General features: G+C 38.7%; 1 protein-coding gene across 9 annotated transcripts in view; it reads right to left on the minus strand.

Moving 5' to 3' along the window:
- Nucleotides 1-20401, minus strand: part of R3HDM1 (R3H domain containing 1) — a 213754-nt gene that overhangs the window by 116201 nt on the left and 77152 nt on the right. For all 9 annotated transcript variants that reach the window (XM_030916132.1, XM_030916129.1, XM_010367320.2 and 6 more), the window contains exons 2-3: nucleotides 10618-10826; nucleotides 7315-7525 (exon numbers count right to left, since the gene is read on the minus strand). In XM_030916132.1, the coding sequence (XP_030771992.1) occupies nucleotides 7315-7485 (171 nt within the window). In that variant the 5' untranslated portion in view covers nucleotides 7486-7525; nucleotides 10618-10826. The remainder of the gene's footprint in view (nucleotides 1-7314; nucleotides 7526-10617; nucleotides 10827-20401) is intronic.

A 20401-nucleotide genomic window follows, 5' to 3' on the forward strand; every position in this document is an offset into this window, starting at 1 on the left:
GCTATTTTAAAAATCAATAAGCCAAACACAATCACTAATTTGTTTTTAACATTTAACCCTTTGAGCCAGAAAGCACAGAGATAAGTATTCGAAGGCCTCACTCTTAAGATTCTAATATAAGTATGTGGAGAAAGTCACAAACTCTGGTTTATAGTTATTCCTTATAATAAATGAAGATACAGGATCATCCCATCCTGCTGGTGGTGTACATAAAAATTATCCAAAGAAGTACAAACTGTGTAAGTATGCAAAAGCATTTCTACATCTACAAGATGTAGCCAACATCTTTACACATCACAAGAAAGCACCACGAAAAGTAAATGTGCTTAAAAGAGCTACCATATGTGCACATGACCCAAGTTCAGTAGAAAGAGCACCAAATCCTAGAAATAATTATAAAAATATACTATGGAAAATGTATCGTAAGTTTTAAAAAGTTGAACTCATTCAATATTAATAAAAACAATACAAATACAGCATACAGATATAGAACTTAATAGAAATAAAACTACCGTACTGAAAATGCGGGGAGGTTATATTAAAAGGAAGTTTTACTCTTTATTTTATTACTAAAGAAAAAAATCTATCTTGCATGACAATAAAGGGACAGATCTTTGAGAAGCCATATAATCGTGCTATTGCTAATAAATAGTAACAATTATAATTATTAAAACACTGTTAATAGCACCTACCATTTGCCACTCTCTATGTACTAGGTACATTACATGTATCTTTTTTTTTTCTGAGACAGGCTCTCACTCTCTCACCCAGGCTGGAGTCCAGTGGCGCAGTCACAGCTCACTGCAGCCTTGACCTCCTGGGCTCAGGTGATCCTCCCACCTCAGCCTCCTGAGTAGCCACCAAGCCTGACTAATTGTGTTTTTTGTAGAGAAGGGGATTTGCTATGTTGCCTCAACTGGTCTCACACTCCTGGACTCAAGCATTCTGCTTGCCTCGTCCGCCCAACGTCCTGGAATTATAGGTGTGAACCACTGCGCCTGGCCATCCTCTTTTTTTTGTTTTAAATTTAGTTTTTTTAAGGGAGAGGTCTTACTGTTGCCCAGGCTGGAGTGCACTGGTGCAATCCTAACTCACTGCAGCCTCCATCTCCTGGACTCAAGTCATCTACCCGCCTTAGCCTCCCAAGCAACTGTGACTACAGGTGTGTACCGTGACACATGGCTAATTTTTTTATTTTTATTTTTTGTAGAGACAAAGTCTTCCTGTGTTGTCCAGGCTAGTCTCAAAGTCCTGGACTCAAGCAAACCTCCTGCTTCGGCCTCCCAAAGCGCTGGCATGAGCCATCATGCTTGGCCACATACATCCTTTTAATCTTTGTTTGACAAACAGGAAATAGCTAAGATTATTATTTGAATGATTTTATATAAAGAGATTTTTATTCAGTCCTTAAAAAAAATACTTCATTTCTTAACAGATTAATGAAATAAGATAATTGCTTCATCAATACTTTCCAAGCAAATGAGGGAATTCGTTATGTATTGCCCTCATTGTCGAAGAAGTGTGGCATTGTGTTCTGAACTTTTCTGACAGTCTTATTAGATTCATTGCTTTCTTGTCCAAACCCCTTTTAAAGAAACACATTGGAATTAACTTGAGGGACGGACACAAGATGTAAGAGTCTCATCTTGATTATCGAAGGGCTTACTACTGAAACAGAATACACACAATACGTACTTTAGCCAACTCTGTGTGTGGAAAATTAACTCATGTATGTCAGAGCTATTCATTGACTCTGGCACAAAAGGCCTAGTTTTTAAGAAAAATCAGCTCTCTTATTTTCTCCATGACAAGGGTTACCAACACAATGTGGACTTGCTATCCTATTGTTAATAATAATGTGGAGGAGAGGCATTGTTTGAACTGTTCCCAAATATGTTTTGAATTGTGTGTACATACACATGTATACAGATGAACACCCCTGGACAAACTATTTGTTAAGTACAAAGATACAATTGTAAAAGAATGGGAAAGTTGAGTTTGAACCTTTAATAAGCAGAGCACAGGGTTCTGAATTTTATATTTAAAATAAATGACTGTAAATACCAACACAAATAATTTACCCTAAGTTTATTATTATTATTATTTTTTAAGACAGGGTCTCACTCTGTCACCCAGGCTGGAGTAGAGTGGCATGGTTTCAGCTCACTGCAACCTCAATCTCCCTTGCTCAAGCAATTCTCCCACCTCAGCTTCTCGAGTAGCTGGGACTACAGGTGCATTTAAGCACACCCAGCTAATTTTTGTATTTTTTTTTTGGTAGAGACGGGGTTTCGCCATGTTGCCCAGGGTGGTCTTGAATTCGAGCTCAAGCGATCTGCTTGCCTTGGCCTTCCCCAAAGTGCTGGGATTACAGTTATGTGCCACCACACCAGGTTAATTTAGTCAAATGTAATCTGAAAAACCTATCCGTGAAGAAAATCAAACAATGGAGACCCATCGGTGAGTTATACACAGGAAATTAAGGCAAATACTCCCCACTATCCAATTAACCCATGTTAAAGATTAGGGATACTCACAGTCTAACAAAATACATTTTTCTGGATTTAGAAACCTGGAATCCACCAGCCCAACCTTCCAAATGTTTCATAAAAATATAAAGCCTGAAATGTACCTCCACATTCTCAATAGGAACAGTGTGTGGCAGTAGAAAAATTCCTAACCAAAAACCTGTCAGATAATTATTTGAGACCATAATCAACAATTCAGAACAACTCCAAGGCAATTATGTGGGAAAGTTAATTTCCTGACATTAATGCACACAGATTTCTTGAATTAGCTCTGAAGTATTAAGAAATTCTTATGAAAGTAATCCTAAAACTTCTATAAAAGATTACAGTCCAAAACAAAACCCTGAATAAGAAACACAACATTTTTTAAAATTAGGAAGAGAAAACTAGTAAAAGTAGAAAACACAAGTAGAATTATTTATAAATTAAATGGTCAAAGAGCTCTTTGAGATAATCTCTGCTTGGAACCACTTGAGATGACATGTAATGTCTGTTGGCCTCTCTCTAGTTTGACGGAATTATTTTTTATATAAACACTATCCTTAACAGAAAGAAAATCATAAGGTCTCTTCATAGTACAAAAGAGGCTGTAACATCCCTTAATTAAAAATGACTTCACTCAAAATGTATATAACAAAAGTGCAGTTTTTTTATATAAATGAATGAAATGAATGCTTCTTTTGGAAGGTAAACATTTCTGTTTCCTTTAATCACTTTAAATATTACTATGCTGAAGCAAGATAACAGACGTAAGTTATAATATTCATGGTAGCTGATTTTCAGAATGAGAGCCAAGTAGAGAATAATCTTGTCACTCTATTAGAATAAAGTAACAGTGTATTCAAAAATCTCAATAGAAAACCTACATTATTTGCTACATACATCCAAACTTATGAGTGAAAAGTAGCAGTTGTTATTTAAGATGACAACCTTTAGGCAATACCTTAGATGTGCCAAAGGAAGATGAAATATCTGGTAGTATGTTAGAATAGTTAACTCCACATTAAGTTAAAAGTAACTCCGTATTAACCAGACTTTTTAAAACAAAACACTTATTCCCTGCTGATGCTTAAAACAGTGAACTTTGTTTTACAATATTTTAAATAAAAACACAGAAGAAACCAATTTTCCAGTTTTATTGACTTCCAATTCTGAATTTCCATTAAATCTGTTCTACACAAGGTATTTCAACTGTACACCCCTTCCAGGCACCTTGGATGAAGGCATCATGGGCCTTAAAAGCTCAAAGCAGAGTCAGTATTCTTACATATAATACATTATTATTATTATTATTATTATTTTGAGACAGAGTCTCGCTCTGTCACCTAGGCTGGAGTGCAGTGGCATGATCTCAGTTCACTGCAACCTCCACCTCCCAGGTTCAAGTGATCCTCCTGCCTCAGACTCCTAAGTAGCTGGGATTACAGGCGTGCGCCACCATGCCCAGCTAATTTTTTTGTGTTTTTAGTAGTGACGGTGTTTCACCATGTTGGTCAGGCTGGTCTCGAACTCCTGACCTCGTGACCTGCCCACCTTGGCCTCCCAAAGTGCTGGGATTACAGGCATGAGCCACCGCGCCCACCCCATGTAGTAAATTATTAATAAATACTTGAATAAAAAATGAATATGGCATTCACCAGATTAACATAAAATAAATTCTCACATATGCTTTTTCCCTCCTCCCAAATCATTACAGTCACTATGCTATAGGAAACAAGAGGTTAAAGACCATACCCATGTTTGTTTACTATGGTATTTCCTTGGTAAAGAGATTTTCAATAAAAGGTTTGGGTCATGTGGGAAATTTTCTTATACTACAAACAACTGGGCCATGATGCAAAAGTGGTCATCAGAATGTTCTTGTGGCATACTGCCAAGGGCAACACAACAGACATGGTAGGAAATGCAATAACCCAAGTTAATGACTTGTTGATAAGCATGATCTAGGAGAAGAAATACTAGGTGTAGAAAAGAGGCTAAAATGAAGTATTTTATTATTTCAATCACAAATGCAATAGAATTTTAGCAGATTTTCTCTGATGCAATCAGGACACTGGCAGGCTGCCATCACTGAGTGTACTGATTACAGGCATGGCAATTTTTTGTTGTTTTAAAAAGTGCTGTTAGTAAAAATGGGAAAAAAATATGTTATTCTTCTCAATTTCTTAGATGATTACCACTTGACTATAAGTGGGGCCTAAATGCATTTTTATAGCCGAAGGAATTGCTATCATTGTCTAACCTGGTGTCTGGTACACAATAGGGAAAAAAGACAGTTTTTGACTGAATGAAAGAATGAGAAAACCTTTAAAAACAGGTTTCTTGGCCAGGAGTGGTGGCTCATGCCTATAATCCCAGCAGTTTGGGAGGCCGAGGTGGGCGGATCATGAGGTCAAGAGATCGACACCATCCTGGCCAACACAGTGAAACCCTGTCTCTACAAAAAATACAAAAATTAGCTGGGCACAGTGGCGCATGCCTGTAGTCCCAGCTACTTGGGAGGCTGAGGCAGGAGAATCGCTTGAACCCAGAGGCGGAGGTTGTAGTAAGCCGAAGTCACGTCACTGCACTCCAGTATGGTAACAGAGCGAGACTCCGTCTTAAAAGGAAAAACAAAAAAAGCACAACCCCCACCTCAAAACCAGGTTTCCTTACTTTAAAAAAGTGAAGCTAAAAAAGAAAACACAAAAGAAAAAAAAGCAAAGCTATAATTTTTGGCTTATACCCTTCAAAGTATTTAGCATACAGAATGATAGAATATTATCTCCAAAAACAGAAGTCTTTAATTGCAAAACAAAAACATTGTTAAACGATTTTTAAAAATTTTTTTCTTTTTTTTTTTGAGACGGAGTCTCGCTCTGTTGCCCCCAGTGGCGCTATCTCGGCTCACTGCAAGCTCTGCTTCCCAGGTTCAGGCCACTCTCCTGCCTCAGCCTCTGGAGTAGTTGGGACTACAGGCACCCGCCACCATGCCCAGCTAATTTAATTTTATTTTTTTGAGATGGAGTCTTGCTCTGTTGCCAGGCTGGACTGCAGTGGCGCGATCTCGGCTCACTGTGACCTCTGCCTCCTGGGTTCAAACGATTCCCCTGCCTCAGGCTCCCTGGTAGCTGGGACTATAGGTGCGCACCACCACACTTGGCTAATTTTTTGTATTTTCACTAGAGACGGGGTTTCACCATGTTGGTCAGGTTGGTCTCAATCTCCTGACCTCGTGATCCGCTCACCTTGGCCTCCCAAAGTGCTGGGATTACAGCCACCACTCCCGGCCTAAACAATTTTTTTTGAATAACTTTTTGTGGTAGTTTAAAGGTGGCTACAAATTCTTTCCTACTGAGAGGTAGGGTCTAATTCCACATCCTCTGGCCTGGCTTTATTGACTTATGTTATCAAAAGAAGATAGCTGAAGTAACGTTCTGGAACTTCCGGGCCTACGTCAAAAGAAACCTTGCAGCTTTGCTTGGCTTTCTTGGAACATTCTCTCTGGGACCCCTGAGCTGCCACATAAGAAGTCTGACTACTTTGGACCGACCTTGTTGGAGGCGCCGAATAGGTGCTTCTGATTCCACCTGAGCCCAGCACTCCAGTCGTTCCTACCTAGGTGCCAGACAGGTGCAAGAGGCAGTCCGGGATGCTCCAGACCAGTCCACTAGCCTGTTAAATGTCAACAAAGTACCTCTTTGGATACCTTGTAGAATAGAAAATTCACTCAGCCCAAGCCTTGCTTCATTTCCTGACTCATAAATGATGAGATATTTAAAAAAAAAAAAAAAAAAAAAAAACTGTGGGCTAGGCGCGGTAGCTTGCGCCTGTAATGCTAACACTATGGGAAGCTGAGGCGGGCGGATCGCCGGAGCTCAGCAGTTCCAGAACAGCCTAGGCAACACGGTGGAACTCCATCTCTACTAAAATAGAAAAAATTAGCCAGGTGTGGGGGTGCATGCATGTAGTCCTTGCTACTTGGGAGGCTGAGGCAGGAGAATTGCTTGAACCTGGGAGAGGGAGGCTGCAGTGAGCCAAGATCACACCACTGCACTCCAGCCTGGGCGACAGAGCAAGACTCCATCTTAAAAAAAAAAAAATAAATAAATAAAATAAAATAATAAAATAAAATAAAATAAAATAAAATAAATTGTTTAAAAGTGTTAGCCCTTCATTTTGAGAAAACAGATAATCGGAAAACCTTACCAAAGAAGTGAATGCTACTAGAAATGCTATTACTCGGGACCATTTTTACCTATCTTCAATTTGTTAATCAACTCAGTTTCCATTTATGCCTGGAATTAGAAGCCTTCTCAGTGGCTAGTTTTAAGTCATTATACATGCACAGCATTAAAAGCATTAACATCCCCCTGCCCACAAATCTTTTTTGTCAGTCAGGTTGAGTGACTGAGGAACCCCCTGAGGGCTGTTTTTGCCAATAGATCATTTGCAGTTTTATTCTATTTCTCTTTCCTCTAAGAGCTCTTAGGTTAAATTCAAAATTTACCTGTGAGACTTCCAAACTCTCATAGCACTGGTAATTACGAAAAGGGTGGAATGAGAAAGTAGAAAGCCAATAAAAATGTACTAGCCCACATACAAATAAAAAGAATTATATTACATGACACAAGCAAGTTAAGACTCACAGCAAGCTAATCCAACTGGCTCCCAAACCAGCTAGTAAGCATGTCACGAAGGGTCAACTTACCCTTTTAGAATTCTGAGAAGTGAGTTTTGTATGAAAATAAACATAAATATATACTGAATATTTAGTATTTGTAGTCAGAGAAAAATTCCTGTTTACCTGCAGATCTATATTGTTCTCAATACAATGTTCATTCTTCTCTACCAAAATCTTCCCATAGTTTTCTGATTTGATAAGATTTTCAACTCTGGTTGTATCTTTCACTTCTGCCTCCAAATCCTTCATTGTTGGAGTTTCATCTTTTACAGTAACAGTATCAGACATCCTCATTAGCAAAGGTTATTTTCGAATTCTACAGGGAGCTTGAAACCTTAAGAAATAAAGATTAATACAGTTTTAAACTTTTTTACATTCAGTTACTGCATGATACTGACCTACTGTCTGTCATGTTCCAGAAATAATGTTGAATATAGACAGGAACAAAATTCTTGCTTTAAAGGAGTATATAATTTTGTGCTAGATACATCCAAATTAAAAAAAAACCACAATACAGTGAGAAAAGAGCTATATGAAGTAATGAAGTATGTGAGCCAGGCACAGTGGTACCCAGCTGTAGTCCCAGCTACTTGGGAGTCAGGCAGGATGACTGCTTGAGTCCAGGAGGCTGAGGTCAACCTAGGCAACATAGCAAGTCTCTGTTGCTAACACATAAATAAGTACATTTAAAAAAAGAATATGGGGTGATTTTGATGCACATTTACTTGTGGCAATTCTTTTTTTTTTTTTTTTGAGACGGCGTCTTGCTCTGTCGCCCAGTCTGGCGTGCAGTGGCGCAATCTCGGCTCACTGCAAGCTCCGCCTCCTGGGTTCACGCCATTCTCCTGCCTCAGCCTCCCGAGTAGCTGGGACTGCAGGTGCCCGCCACCACGCCTGGTTAATTTTTTGTATTTTTAGTAGAGACGGCGTTTCACCGTGTTAGCCAGGATGGTCTCCACCTCCTGACCTCGTGATCCACCCACCTCGGCCTCCCAAAGTGCTGGGATTACAGGCATGAGCCACCGTGCCCGGCCCTACTTGTGGCAATTCTTAAGAAACATTAAGGAATGAGCCAGATCAAGGTAGAAGGTAATGGCTGGAGAATTATATATGTGTATTTAGAAGACATTAGAAATCTTCTTCTCCAAAGGGATACCTATAATAGCATTTTCATCTGGATTCCTAAAATTCCAAATTTCTTAAATTACCCTGAAATATTTCCAAAAGTAAACAATTTAAAAATAAAGAGTAACGGTTGGGTGTGGTGGCTCACGCCTGTAATCCCAGCACTTTGGGAGTCCGAGGCGGGTGGATCACGAGGTCAGAAGATCGAGACCATCCTGGGTAATATGGTGAAACCCCGTCTCTACTAAAAATACAAAAAATTAGCCGGCCCTGTTGGTGGGCGCCTGTAGTTCCAGTTACTCGGGAGGCTGAGGCAGGAGAATGGCATGAACCCGGGAGGCGGAGCTTGCAGCGAGCTGAGATCGCGCCACTGCACTCCAGCCTGGGCGACAGAGCAAGACTCCGTCTCAAAAAAAAAAAAATAAATAAAATAAACAGTAACATTCTATTACAAGATACACTTGTAAATCTGGATTAACAAATATGTTGAGCAATATGAAGAAAGCATTGAAGACTCTCCTGAATTAAGTGATTCAATGACAAACAACACATATTATCCAAGCACTCTAGAATATGAAATCCACAGGAAATCAAATACATAAGATTACAGTATATTTTCATGTCATTAGTGAGTTTAAGAAAGTGAATGTTTTCACACGGGATTAATGTATCAGAGATTCAGCTAAAGATAGCAGTCATTTTAAGCTGCAAAAAATGTAATAAAAACAGCAGAACTTGGCCAGTGGGGTGGCTCATGACTGTAATCACAGCACTTTGTGAGGCCAAGGTGTGCGGATTGCTTGAGCTCAGGAGTTCAAAACCACCCTGGGCAAAGTTGCAAAACCCAGATTCTACTAAAAATACAAAAATTAGCCAGGTATGGTGGTGCACGCCTGTAATTGCAGCTACTTGGGAGGCTGAGGCACAAGAATCACTTGAAGCCAAAACGCGTGTGTTCCAGTGAGCTGTGATCACGCCATTGGACTCCAGCTTGGGTGACAGAGTGAGGCTCTGTCACAAAACAAAACAAGAAAAATCAATAATGGCAGAACTTGATATAAACAACTTATTCTGAAATGCATCTTAAAAAAAAAGAACAGATTGATAGAGGGATAGACAGATATAGGTTATAGCATGTATGCTAAAATGTTACTGGTAAAATCAAGGGGTGGTTCCAGGGATGTTCACTGTAAAGTTCTTTCAACTTTTCTATATTTCTGAAAATTTTCATAATAAAATCTTGTGGGGAGAAAAAACCAGTGGAACTTATTTTCTCTATATCAATTTGAAAAATTCAAAAGTTCATTTCCTGAAAGAATGTTTTACAATTAAATATCTAAATGGATTTTAGGGCCAGGTGCGGTGGTTCACACCTGTAATCCCAGTGCTTTAGGAGGCTGAGGCAGGCGGATGACTTGAGGCCAGGAGTTTGAGACCAGCTTGACCAACATGGCTAAACCCTCTTTATTAAAAATACAAAAATTAGCCAGGCATGGTGGCACGTGCCTGCATGCCCGTAGTCCCAGCTACTCGGGGGGCTGAGGCAGGAGAATTGCTTGAACCTGGGAGGCGGAGGTTGCAGTAAGCCAAGATTGCGCCACTGCACTCCAGCCTGGGTGACAGAGTGAGACTCTGTCTCAATAAATAAATAAATAAATAAATAAATAAATAAATAAATAAACAAACAAACAAACAAATGGATTTTAGTAATTGATAAATACAGCTGAAAAGTTAAAAAAGCCAAAGAGAAGTAGATCCTAAAGTCACAGACAGACTGAACTGCATTAAAAAAAAAAACCCATGTCTTCCTGAACTATAACCCATACCAAAGTTAACTGCTTCATTCTGAAAACAAGTAACTGCAAAGTGGGGACAGGGTGGGGAAGTTACTGAAAACACTGGCTTCTTGCTTTTCTTTTTTTTTTTTTTTTTTTTTTTTTGTTGAGATGGAGTCTCGCTCTGTCACCCAGGCTGGAGTGCAGTGACGCCATCTCGGCTCACTGCAAGCTCTGCCTTCTGGGTTCACGCCATTCTACTGCCTCAGCCTCCCGAGTAGCTGGGACTACAGGTGCCTGCCACCACGCTCGGCTAATTTTTTTTTGTATTTTTAGTAGAGACGGGGTTTCACCGTGTTAGCCAGGATGGTCTTGATCTCCTGACCTTGTGATCCGCCCACCTTGGACTCCCAAAGTGCTGGGATTACAGGTGTGAGCCACCGTGCCCGGCCAGCTTCTTGCTTTTTGTAGGTAAGATTTTGCAAGAAAAAGAAATGTGTTTTTCTCAATGACAGGCAAGTATTACCTGATGTGTCCTTTGGATTTGGGATTGTGGTGTCCCACAAAAAAAAAAAAAAAAAATCCAAGGTTCTTTTTCACAGTTGTCAGCCAGGATGTCAACTGTAGTGAACCATCTGTAATCTGGCAGGAGGAGTCCCATGTCCTTGTCACCACTGTAGATTCCCGGACTGGAATGGACTGTCTTGGATCAAATATATCATACCTTTCCGTGGCCTAAAATGAAAACAAAAGAAACTATTTTAACAAAATGGCCAAGGGAAATGGAACACTCCACATGAAACTGAGAAATTAAAAATATTACTGTCAGTTGTTTTTATTATATATTTTCTGAAACAAAAGTCAGAACACTGAGTAACAATGAATTCGAACATGTATTAGCTATGTGAACCTGAATAAGTTACTGAGGCCGAGAGGATTGATTAGTTAAAAGCAGAAGAGAGAAGAGGAAGAGGCAAAGAGGATTGATTAGTTAAAAGGAGAAGAGAGAAGAGGAAGGAAAATGATATGTACTGAGAAGCTACAATGCAGTCAGAGTTATAATTGAGATAGTATCTATAGATAAGGAGAGAGAAAAAAGATCACAATCAGAAACACTTTAACTCCAAGAACCATCATTTTTAGAGTTCTCTTCTAGAGCTGTAACTCTATGGACTTAAGACTGTAATTCAGAACACTAATAACATTCTAGATTTTTAAAAATACAACAGAAAAAATAAAACAAAAAAATAAGCCATTGAACATTTTAAATGAATCCCACGTTGTTCTTAAAAAAAAAAAAAAAGTTGGCTGGGTGCAGTGGCTCATGCCTATAATCCCAGCACTTTGGGAAGCCAAGGCAGGAGGATCACTTGAGCCCAGGGGCTCAAGACTAGCATGGGCAACACAATGCGACGCCATCTCCACAAAAATTAAAAAATTAGCTGGGTGTGGGGGTGTGCACCTGTAGTGCTAGTTACTTAGGAGGTTGAGGTGGGAGAACAGTGTTAGTTGGGGGTTACAGTTAGCTATGATCATGCTACTCATGCACTCTAGTCTGGATGGCAGGCAAAAACAAACCCCAAATACAAAATGTTCTCCAAGTCATATTTTTGAAGTCAGTTTCATTTTATATTTATTCGGTATGAATGAATATAGCCTAGCAAGTAAACAACTCTAAAAAGATTATATACCTCTTCCATTGTCCTTTGACATTTTTGCTATCAATAAACAGGATAGTACAATTTTAAGGTGAAATAAGCATACATATATGCATATAATGAGGTCTAAGCACCAAGAGACCTAATACCAAGACAGCCAAGCATGCACTATAGAGTTACTCACATTTTATACTAACTCTTCAAAAACCATTTTGAAACACAATCACTTGGAACCAGATATAACCTTATATTAGTTTTCACAATGTTTGACAAAAGGATAATAGAAAAGGGGGTATCAAAAACAAATATCAAAAAACTGTGTCATCTCAATCTGACCAAGATTCTCCAGCCACTACATCAAATGATTGTTTTAAGCTACACCAAAAACAAAACAAAACAAAACAAAACAAAACAAAATCCTTCAAGTACTTTTTCCTCAATTTTAGCTTTTTATCTCATAAAATGGTAGACACAAGATGGCAGCATTCACTAAGCAACCAAATTATTTGTGTTCTTTGTAAAGTGACTTTACAATTTAATCGTGAATCTCTTAATTTTGTAATTCCATAAAAGCAAGGCTTTTAATCCATTGAAGAAATAAATAAGGCAACAGCTGCAGGGGAGAGTGAGGAAGGGGCAAAATCGAAGAGGTGAACACCTTAGAAGATCCTCTTAGAATCCCAAGGTCCCATGAAACCCCAAAGAACCTGACAGATCACCTAGTCCAATTCAGCATTCAAGTTATTATTGCCTAGAAGTCAAATGACGTCTTCAAAGTCACACAACCAGTATGTGACCAAAACTTGCTAATATGCCACACCACTTGATAACAGACTAAATAAATGAATGATTCAGAATCAAAATGACCAGTTATTGCCTGGGAAGGAGTCAATGGCATATCGAAATGGCAAAAGAAAGAGAAGTGCACTAGCATTAGATATTGTTTTAAATTCCAGCTCTGCTAGTTACATTTTCGGTAAATAATCTCTCTGAGCTGCAGTTTTCTGATCTGCAAAGTGGAAAAAAGAATATCTAGCTTCTAGGTTTGTTGTGAGGACTGACTGATTTAAATGTAGAACCGACCACAGCCTCTCTCACAGGGCAGGCCCTCCAAAAATGTTAGCTCTCTTCCCTGGTCAGAATCCCTTTAGATCAGCAGTTGGCTAAGCCTGATTTTGCTGTGTCCTGATCCCTACCCCTACACAACAGTAGACTGACAGGAGGCCTACCACTGTGCACAAGTGGCTTTGCATTTTTGTGTATGGCTCTCATTTGAAGGCTTCTAATTGAATATTAAAAATTCATAGAAACTGTTGGGTATAGTGGCTCAGGCTTGTAATCTCAGGACTTTGGGAGGTGGAGGTGGAAGGATCACTTGAGACCAGGAGTTCAAGACAAGCCTGGGCAACATAGCAAACCCTATCTCTACAAAAAAGAAAAATATATATATATATGAACTTTGCATTCTTCTCCAAAATATTAATGTACTTGTTTAATTTTTAATTTTAATTTTTTTTAGAGACAAGGTCTCACTCTGTCACCCAGGTTGGAGTTCAGTGGCACAATCCTGACTCATTGCAGCCTTGACCTTTGAGGCTCAAGCTATCCTTCTACACTGGCCTCCTGAGTAACTGCGACTACAGGCACACGCCACTATGCCCAGCTAATTTTCAAATTGTTTTTGTAGAGATGGGGTCTTGCTATTTTGCACAGGCTGGTCTCAAATTCCTGCACTCAAGTAATAATCCCCCTGTCCCTACCTCCCAAAGTGCTGGGATTACAGGTGTGAGCTACTCTGCCCATCTAATGAACTTGTTTGAAATAAAAATGTTTTCCCTCTCCAAATCTTCAAGTAAAAGGGATGTGTTTCAGCTTTTGGTACTCACTGGAAAAACAAAACCAAACCCTTTTTGGTAAACCCATGAAGCCTACACTTCTCAGTTTGCCAAAGGTTGTGTGAGCACGTGGGTGTCAAGTATAGAAAGCTATAAGATAGACATGGCACATCATGTCTCTAATACAACATTTTGAAGTACATTAAATGTACTGTCTTAATATAATAAATAGTTGTACAGTAAGTGAAAGATACTGAGGAACTTACAAAATTCAGGAAGACAACTTAGAGAAAAAAAATGAACAAAATGTAGGCATTCATTAAGTATATATCTCAGTTCCCACTATTACTGAAATTAAAAAACTGAATTTTTCAGAATCTTTGTCAACCTAAGATAGATGGATATATGAGCTCAAAATTCATATTCAACTTCAAAAAAATTATTCTAACTGTCAACATGCTATTTATTAGGGACAAGTCAGAGATGTGCTTATATATAATTCCTGTGCTACCAGGTAGATAACCAGAGAAAGGCCACATGTATGTTTACACATGCACAAAAAGGATGGCATGTACCCGAAACCATAAATGAAAGGAAATTACAGGTAAAATTAAAGGTCATAACCTTAAAAAAGTAAATCTATGAATCTACAAGGATATAAAGGAAATCTTTTTATGATTTTTGGGTGGGAAATCCTTCCCAAGTATGACACTAAAATCTACAAGCCATCAAAGGTAAATAGTTATAAAACTTAGAACAAAGTTTTAAAATTTCTATATAATAAAATAGAACATAAACAAAAGGCAGATGATACATATGAACTATTTCCAAAGGGTCAAAATGTTGAAAGTAAAAAAGGTTTTGTAAATCAAGGGAAAGAAAAGGATCGGGAAATCACAGGAATAGGTAAGCTACAAAAGAATACAAACAGCTCCACCAAAACCAAATACTAATATATATATTTACCAAGTGCCTGGCCCTGTGGTAGTATTTTTCATAATGAATTCATTTAAAACACACACAACAGTTCTAAGAAGTATGTCCCATTATCACTCTGTCCTGCAACAGATTAGGAAACTAAGGCACATAAAAAAATCAAGTAATTTGTCCAACGTCACACAGCCAGGAAGTATGGAAACCAGGATTTGAATTGGACAGACTAGTACTCCATTTCAGGCTCTTACCTGCAATACTGTATCATCATCTGTAGGTACCAAGAAGAGGGACAATTTGTGTTTACGGAGCACTTTTATTTTAAGAGTAATTATGACATGGTAACTCCTTTGTACTAGACTTAAAACAAAGTAAATTTATTCTTTTCACATGAAGAGGAGCTATGTACTTTTTTTTGTGTACAAGAAGATAGTACTATTAACTTTGTATTAATGGTCACCAGGAGTAATTACTACCAAACTAATCAGAACTGCCAGGAATTATACAACCATTCTGTTTATCTTAATCCTCCTGTGACTTGTGATGATGAGTACCAACTATGCAAACTTGGGTGGCAATAAGGATTCAGAGTTTGTGGCTAAGGAACAATGTGAAGGTAGTAGCTTACAAATGATAAATATGCATGATTAAGTACCTTCCTCTATGTAACAAAGCAAGGCAGAATTAGGATCAACACTTTCAAGGGCAAACTAGTACATATGAAGTTTAAAGACAAGTAGTTTCTCCAGTGAAAATTTTAGTTAGAAGTATTAACAACAAAAATGCAATATTGATACCGACAATTCAAAATATCACTTTATTATACTTGGGGTCTAAGTTTTGGTTTCATAACACAAAAGAATTGAAAAGTTAGGTAGCCCCAAAAATAAATATTCAAATTTCACACAAGGAAAGTCAATTTACTCTAGGTTAACACAATATTTAAAAATCATTTGTTAATTTATATGTGGGAAATAAATCTCACTCCTATAGGTAAAAATATTTTTCACAAAAATATTTAGGAGAAAAAGAGTTACATTATTGATGTTATCTGAACAGAATTTGGCAAAGTCTTAAAAAATGGGTTGTTGCTTCCTTATCACTATCTAGCTATCCAATCCCGTTTCATTACATAATATGTTATGTTTTTTCTCTCAGAGACAGAAATATAACTAGGCAGACACATCTATAAAGAAAATCAAATGCACAAAAGCAACCCATATCCCCATATCAAGTTCTACCTGAGGTTATAAATTGGCACAACCAAACTGGTCAAATGCCTCTAGAAAGAAAGGCAAAGAACACTGTTTATGCTGTATTTAGAAATAGTGGAAATTCACATTTACAGTCACTTTGTCAGTCACTTGAACAAGAATATAAGCACTGACATTTCAAAATGTTAAATGTGTATGTGATTTGTAAACAGTTACTGTCACCTAACAAAAATTTACCAAATAACCACAGAAGGCACTATAGCTTTAATGAATATCAGCTAAATTTAAAAAGAGTAAAGAGAATGAACTCCCATGACCTAAGAGTTTATTAAATCCTGAAGAGGTTAATGATGACACTTATCAACTAATATAAATAATAACTTTAGGAGGACATTATAAGCAAGAAGGAAAGACTTTTGGTAGTTGAAGAATGTGAGAATAATTTATTATTGGAGTCTTGTAAGACTATATGAAACAAATTACTTTTAGGGAAAAAGTTATATGGAGAGGTAAGGTGTTACATGAATGTGCTGCATTCTGAGTGGAGAAATGGGGAAGACACTGGGCCTCTCATACACTGTGATCCACTTTAGAAAACAGTTTGTGCTATCAAATGAATTTTAAATCCCACATATCCTATGGCTCTAAATTTCCACTCATGGTGTAGATGCACCCTAAGGAAACGCCTTATACAAAGGGACATGTACAAAAATATACACTGCATTGTTTTATTTAAAAGCAAAGAATGGGAAAGACCAAATGTATTAATAGGAAAATTGTTTTATTCTTTTTAACGTAAAATCAACTGTGGCATATTCATGTTGCATGATACCATGGAACGATTAAAATGAAATGAACTAAAACTATAGGTACAAACATAAGTCCAAAGAATGTCAGAATGTTTAGTCAAAAAGCAGAATGAACTCTATGTAACTCTATGAACTCAATGTAACGAATATAAAAATTTAAAAACCACACAAGCATGGATGGGAAGGGTATATACCTATTTCAGGTTAGTAATTACCTCTGGAGAGGGAAATGAAAGGGATTGGTTAAGACAGAGAAGGGACTTCAAATCACATCTGTATTATTTTATTTTATTTATTTTATTTTTTTTTGAGACGGAGTCCCGCTCTGTCGTCCAGGTCCAGATTAGAGGTCAGTGGCGCGATCTCGGCTCACTGCAAGCTCCGCCTCCCGGGTTCACGCCATTCTCCTGCCTCAGCCTCCGGAGTAGCTGGGACTACAGGTGCCCACCACCACGCCCAGCTAATTTTTTGTATTTTTAGTAGAGATGGGGTTTCACTGTGTTAGCCAGGATAGTCTCGATCTCTTGACCTCGTGATCCGCCAGCCTCGGCCTCCCAAAGTGCTGGTATTACAGGTGTGAGCCACCGCGCCTGGCCTATTTTATCTTTAAAAAAGATCTCCAGCCAATATAACAAAGGTTAGCAACTATTAATTCTGAGTGGTAAGTACTGAGTGTTATAATGCTCCTTTTTTGCTTACGACATTTTTCATTTAAAATGTCCTAAAAAATAAATGAGAACATTAAAAAATATGGATATATTTGAAATTAAGATTAGAAACTTAGTATTAGGCTGGGCACGGTGGCTTATGCCTATAATCCCAGCACTTTAGGAAGCTGAGGCAGGTGGATCACTTGAGGTCAGGAGTTCGAGACCAGCCTGGCCAACATGGTGAAACCCCATCTCTACTAAAATACAAAAATTAGCCTGGCGTGGTGGTGTGCAACTGTAATCCCAATTACTAGGGAGGCTGAGGTAGGAGAATCCCTGGAACCCGGGAGGCAGAGGTTGCAGTGAGCTGAGATTGCACCTCTGTACTCCAGCCTGGGCGACAGAACGAGACTCTCTCTCAAAAAGAAAAAGAGAAAAGAAGAAACTTAGTACTGACCCCCGGAGGAACAGGAAGCTTGAGTTAATAGATGAACACATTTTAAGAGAAGCCAGGGAGAATGATTTATCTACAATATAGATTAACCTTGTTCTAGCAAACAAAATGTTGAAAGTTTGGATGGACAGTGACTAGGGTTTACACAAAGAATTAAAAGATGAACGCTGAAAAGGAGAAAAGAGATTCCATTCATTCAATCTCCAGACTGGATACTATGTACAGAGCACTGTTCTAGGTAATAGGTATACATGAGTGAACTAAGCAGATGGGATCCTAGAACCTAAAATGCTTATATTCTAGCGCAGAGACAAAATATACAAGGTAATTACTGATAGCAATATGTGCTGTGAAACCGGTAATATTAACAGCAAACCCTTAAAAAGTTACTTATTATTTACTAAGCACTATTCCCAATGCTTTAAGTATATTAATTCATTTAATCTCCATAAAAGCAGTATTATACAGTTTGTAGATGAGGAAACTGAGGCAGAGAAAGATTAAGCAGCGTTTTCAAAGTAGCAAGACTAGTAAGGGGTAGAGTTAAGATCTGAACTCAGGTAGTGTTGGTCCCAGAGCCCCTGGTATCAGCCACTGCCTGTACTTCATGTAGAAATGAATAGATTAATATAACAGAAAGTAACTAACCGGGGGAAGCCAATTCAATACAGGAGTGGTCAGGGAAAATGTAAGGGCTGTGAGAGTTGGTAGAGTTATGAGAGGACACACTGAAGGTGCAGGTAGTGCTTGCTACCACTAACTGTAGGAAATACATCTGGGAGGAAAATGGATTTGATGGCAGAACGATGATTTTGGTTTTGCATAGTTAATTTTAAGGTGTCTTCAGGACATTCAGGTGGAGAAATCTAACAGAAAATTGGATATATAGACTTGGAGCTCAGGAAAGAAGTCAGTTAATGTTATTTTTTGGTGGAGAATCACTATACAGATTGAAGTTTTGAGTTATCAGTGTCAATGAAGTTGCCCACAAGCCTTCATTGAAAAGAGTGGGTGTGGGATAGAATCCCTAGGGAACACTGAACCCTGAAGAACTGAGGAGGAAAGTGGAAGATCACAAAGAGTATACATGATTTGGTAACAAAGTTAGCAGGAGATGCGAAGTTAGAGGAAGGTATAATGAAAGTGTGTAGGCCACAGAAGCCAGTAAGGAAAGACAGGGAGAGGCTAGAGGTTTAGGAGGAAAGAAAGGTAGTAAGAAGGAAAATCTGAAAAAGTGGGATGAAATGAGAAAATGTTATCAGAAGCACAAACTGGTGAATAAGCCTGAAGTGTATTCATTATCCTCAGAAGCTGAAGGGAATGTGGCAGGAAAAGGAGGGAATTAATACCTAATAAATTTCTTCTATTTTACCCAGAACCTATTCGCTAGAAGTGAGGGAGCCGGGATGGCTGCACAGCTTGTGGAGAATGGTGAGTGAGTCACTAAGGGGTGGATCATTAAGGCCAACACCAACATTCAGGACTGTTTTGGTACAGTCCTTCCAAGGAGAAGTCTGTAGACCACAAGACTGGGGGTTTCTCTAATTCTTTGACTGAGGGGATTGTAATGAGTGAGCGACGCAAATGAGAAAGCTCAGATGCTACTTGTCTATGGAATAGGCTAAATGTTTTTTTCACAGTCATTTCCAGATCTGACTTTTTATCACTGTATGGTATAGTAGCTTAAGAAACGTAATTAAAAATGCCAAATCAAAACATAAAAACTGGGAAATTAGGAATGCTAGAGTACTAAAAGAACTATACATATACCTTAATGTAACAGCGATCCTAGTTTAAGTCAAAGCAAAAGCTAAAGGAAGTGTTTTCACAGGAGAACCAAAGCAGGGAAGATGTGGGAGACAAGCAGCTCCTGTGCCCATCACAGAAGCGGGGGAATGGCTTGCCTAACTTCTCTGAGGATGGCATGGTGCTGGTACACAGAAAATTCTAGAGAAGGCCAGGCACAGTGGCTCATGCCTGTAATCCCAGGACTTTCGGAGGCTGAGGCGGGTGGATCACTTGAGGTCAGAAGATTGAGACGAACCTGGCCAACATGGCAAAACTTCATCTCTACTAAAAATACAAAAATTAGCTGGGTGTGGTGGTGCGTGCCTGTAATCCCACCTATGTGGGAGGCTGATGCATGAGAATCACTTGAACCCGGGAGGTGTAGACTGCAGTGAACTGAGACTGTGCCACTGCACTCCAGCCTGGGTGACAGAGCGAGACTCCGTCTCAAAAAAAAAAAAAAAAAAAAAAAAAAAAAATTCTAGAGAATATGATATCCTGAAGACTAAAGATGTTGAGTACACTGAGAGATACAACTTTTGGCAAGGACATGAGCTAATTCTTGGCAAGCACCAGCAAAATGGTAGTGGGCAGTGGGTTAGAGAAAGACAAAACTGGAAGATCATGAAAGGGCTATTCTTGAGCTCATGAGGAGATCCTGGATAATCCTGGGAATAACCTGGTAAGATTCTAAAGGGGTTGAGATATTGGCAGATGTAGGTAAGAGACAATGCAAGAAAGTCAGGGCCATTAATGTAACTCTAAACCTGAAGTTAATGATCTCCTAATACAGCCCTAGTGAGGGTAAAATGTATTTTGCCTTAATTCTGAACCTACCATAGTCCAGAGTTATATTGAGAGCTCCCAATGTATGTGCTAAATGCAGGATTGAAATAAATAACTCATGGTGTAATACGATCCGATTGGAACGAGGTAAAATCTCTTTTAAAGACTACACAGAGGGCTGGG

Source organism: Rhinopithecus roxellana, chromosome 14 (assembly GCF_007565055.1).
Source record: "Rhinopithecus roxellana isolate Shanxi Qingling chromosome 14, ASM756505v1, whole genome shotgun sequence".
Taxonomy (NCBI): Eukaryota; Metazoa; Chordata; class Mammalia; order Primates; family Cercopithecidae; genus Rhinopithecus; species Rhinopithecus roxellana.